Source organism: Myotis davidii, unplaced genomic scaffold (assembly GCF_000327345.1).
Source record: "Myotis davidii unplaced genomic scaffold, ASM32734v1 scaffold327, whole genome shotgun sequence".
Classification (NCBI taxonomy): Eukaryota; Metazoa; Chordata; class Mammalia; order Chiroptera; family Vespertilionidae; genus Myotis; species Myotis davidii.
The window spans coordinates 44,948-47,752 of record NW_006298628.1 but is presented as its reverse complement, the minus strand read 5'-3'; the positions used below and the strand labels follow the sequence as shown (position 1 = coordinate 47,752).

General features: G+C 51.9%; 1 protein-coding gene across 2 annotated transcripts in view; it reads left to right on the top strand.

The window, feature by feature from the left end:
- Positions 1 to 2,805, top strand: part of UNC45B (unc-45 myosin chaperone B) — a 25,290-nt gene that overhangs the window by 21,406 nt on the left and 1,079 nt on the right. For both annotated transcript variants that reach the window (XM_015570816.1, XM_006774195.2), the window contains exon 19: positions 571 to 726. In XM_015570816.1, the coding sequence (XP_015426302.1) occupies positions 571 to 726 (156 nt within the window). The remainder of the gene's footprint in view (positions 1 to 570; positions 727 to 2,805) is intronic.

Here is a 2,805-nt window from a genome sequence, read left to right as displayed (position 1 = left end):
GCGGTTCCTTGGGCTCTGTCAGGGCCCTGGGCCCCAGGAGGCTCCTCTCCTGCTTTTGAATCCTTGTAAAGCCTCAGCTCTCACCTGGTGGAGACAGTACAGCTGTTCTTTAAATCCAAGTAAACTGCCCAAGATCCCCTGCTCCTGCCAAGCCCCTGTGCCTTTAGGGGGTGCAAAGTCATTTTAGGACAGACCCTGAAGGCCCATCTGTTGTGAGAGAAACATTCCAGGCTTCCCCCAAAGGGAAGTGAGACACAGCTCTTCAGGCAACATCTACCCTCGAGGAGTCTGTCTGCCTCTTTTCCCGGTGAATAGCTGAATGCAAACAGAGGTTGTGGAGCACGCTATCTGGGGAATCCTTTATTTTCTTTAACCTTTTAGCTGGAGGAGATTGTAGCCCCTTCATCCAGCTAATCAGGGAAGACTTCCAGGGGGAAGTGGCATGGTGAGCTGCTCAAAGGAAAGCTCCCAGAGATCCTGGGCCAGGGAATGTGGCTTCAGGTGCATCTTTCCCTCCCAGGCTGGGCAGATGAGGGCATTTTTTCTGAGCCATGGACCTTCCTCCCATAGGTACAGGAGAGGTTTCTGGCGGATGGGAATGACCGGCTGAAGCTGGTGGTACTGCTCTGCGGGGAGGATGATGACAAGTTGCAGAATGCAGCCGCAGGGGCACTGGCCATGCTGACAGCCGCGCACAAGAAACTGTGCCTCAAGATGACCCAAGTGGTGAGAGTGGGCCCTGGAGGCCAGCAAGGGGGTGGGTTTTAGGGAATCTCTCCTCATCCTGACCATATTGCCCTGGGCATCCTCTGGGGGAAAGCCTGTCTCCATGGTAACCACTCCCAGGCCCCCTGTTCCTACCACCTAGGGGGCTTCAGCACTTCCCTTAGGGCAAGCTTCTCCACACTGTAAGGTGGGCAAGAGTCACCTGGTGGGCTGGCTAAAGTACTTTCCCCGGATATTCTGATTCGGTATCAGGGTGGGGTGCTTCCAGCCTGGGGACCACGTGAAACTTTGGCCCTAAGCAGCCTCTGCTGAAGTAACTGGCCACACAACTCCTGCTGACACTCCTCTGCAGGGCGCTCTGTGACTCTCCCACTTACTGGGCCCCAGGCATGACTCTAAGTGTCTATATCTATTAAGTCACTCCATCCTCCCCCAAGCCCTGTGCAGTGGGTGTGATGATGATTATCCCTGTTTCACCGATGAGGAAACTGAGTGCAGAAAAGTAGCCCAAGGCCACACAGCTAGTTAGTCAGGAAGGAATTGCAATCCTGTAGGATTGCTGACCCACTCCTGGCCACGTCTCCCTTCTTCCTGAGGGGCTCAGAGATATTGGCTGCTTTCCTGTCCCCACAATGGCATCCTGATGACTCCTTGAAGCTGGCCCGATCCATCTTTTGTACAACCCTGGGGCCATGTTGGACGCTGGGCCTCTCTAAGTCTCACACCTGCTGGGATATGCCCTGCGAAGCCAGGCAACAGCTTGTTCTGCTGGGATCCTATCCCAATAGGATCATCACCCTTCCTTTCACCCCCAGTGGCTCATTCCAGGGACTGATGGACACTGGACCCATTATCAGTCAGTCCACCAGCATCGAATCTTTCCCCGAACCCTACCACAGCTAGCCGAACTTTCCCTTCCTTTCTTTGTGGTAGGAGACTCAGTGTAGAGTTTGCAAAAGTCTACCTAGAAGCTCGCAAGTCAAGAATTTGCCTTTTCTTGCCCCCGTCCTCTCCCCATCTCAGCGCAGTGTATGTAGAAAGGTTTTCCTGCTTACTAATGGAGGGTGAGGTGCCAGGTACAAGGAAGCACAGAGGAAATCTTTGGGTTAGTGTCTGAAATCATCATTCCGTCCACTTTCATTTGTTGGGCTCTCACTCTGCCCCAGCTCCCACGCTAAGCTCTTTCCACGGATCATCTCCTGAGGCTTGCGGAGGTTACATAACTTAGCCAAGGTCATACCATTGGTAAGTGGCTGAGCTGGGACCTGAACACTGGCCTTTTTTACTCCAAGACCCATGCTGATAACTACAGTGGGGCCTTGACTTACGAGTGTCCCGACTAACGAGTTTTTTGAGATACGAGCCATCTCTTGGCTGATTTTTTTGCTTTGAGTTGCGAGCTAAAATTCAGGTTACGAGCCAGCTTCAGATACCCCACCACTAGTTGGCGCAGCGAACTTCACAGTGAACACCACAACATCAGCCCAGCATCACGTGTCTCACTTATTCACTTTTTGATTTGACATACGAGTAATTTGAGATACGAGCTCTGTCACGAAACAAATTAAACTCGTAAGTCAAGGCCCCACTGTATTCTACTCTGCTTCCCACGTGTGTCTGTTGAATGATTAAGAGCCAAGCCTCCTGGTTTTATTCTCAGCTCCATCTCTGTCTCCTGGGGTGATCAGAGGGATCTAGAGTCCTGTCTTCCCTGTACACAATAGTTGGGATGCTTCACACTTGAGAATGAAAGAGAGAGAGAGAGGGAGAGAGAGAGAGGAGAGAGAGATAGAGAGAGAGAGAGAGAGAGAGAGAGAGAGGAGGGATGGAGGAGAGGATACACTCCAACCCCAGTGTTGATCCAGTTGAAGTCAAGGCTGGTGGAGTGCATACCTGGAGCTCCTGTCTCAAGGGGCACCTCGGTTAGCAGAAATAGGCCTTGACCATGTGCCCGGCATTAGAATCCTCCTCTTTGAGACCCTCCACCCTCATTCTGCTCAGGCATGCAGTGAGCCTGTCCCTTTGCTTCTTAAGATGCTTAAAAAAGAAATGGATGTGTGGATATTTATTCTACTCTTT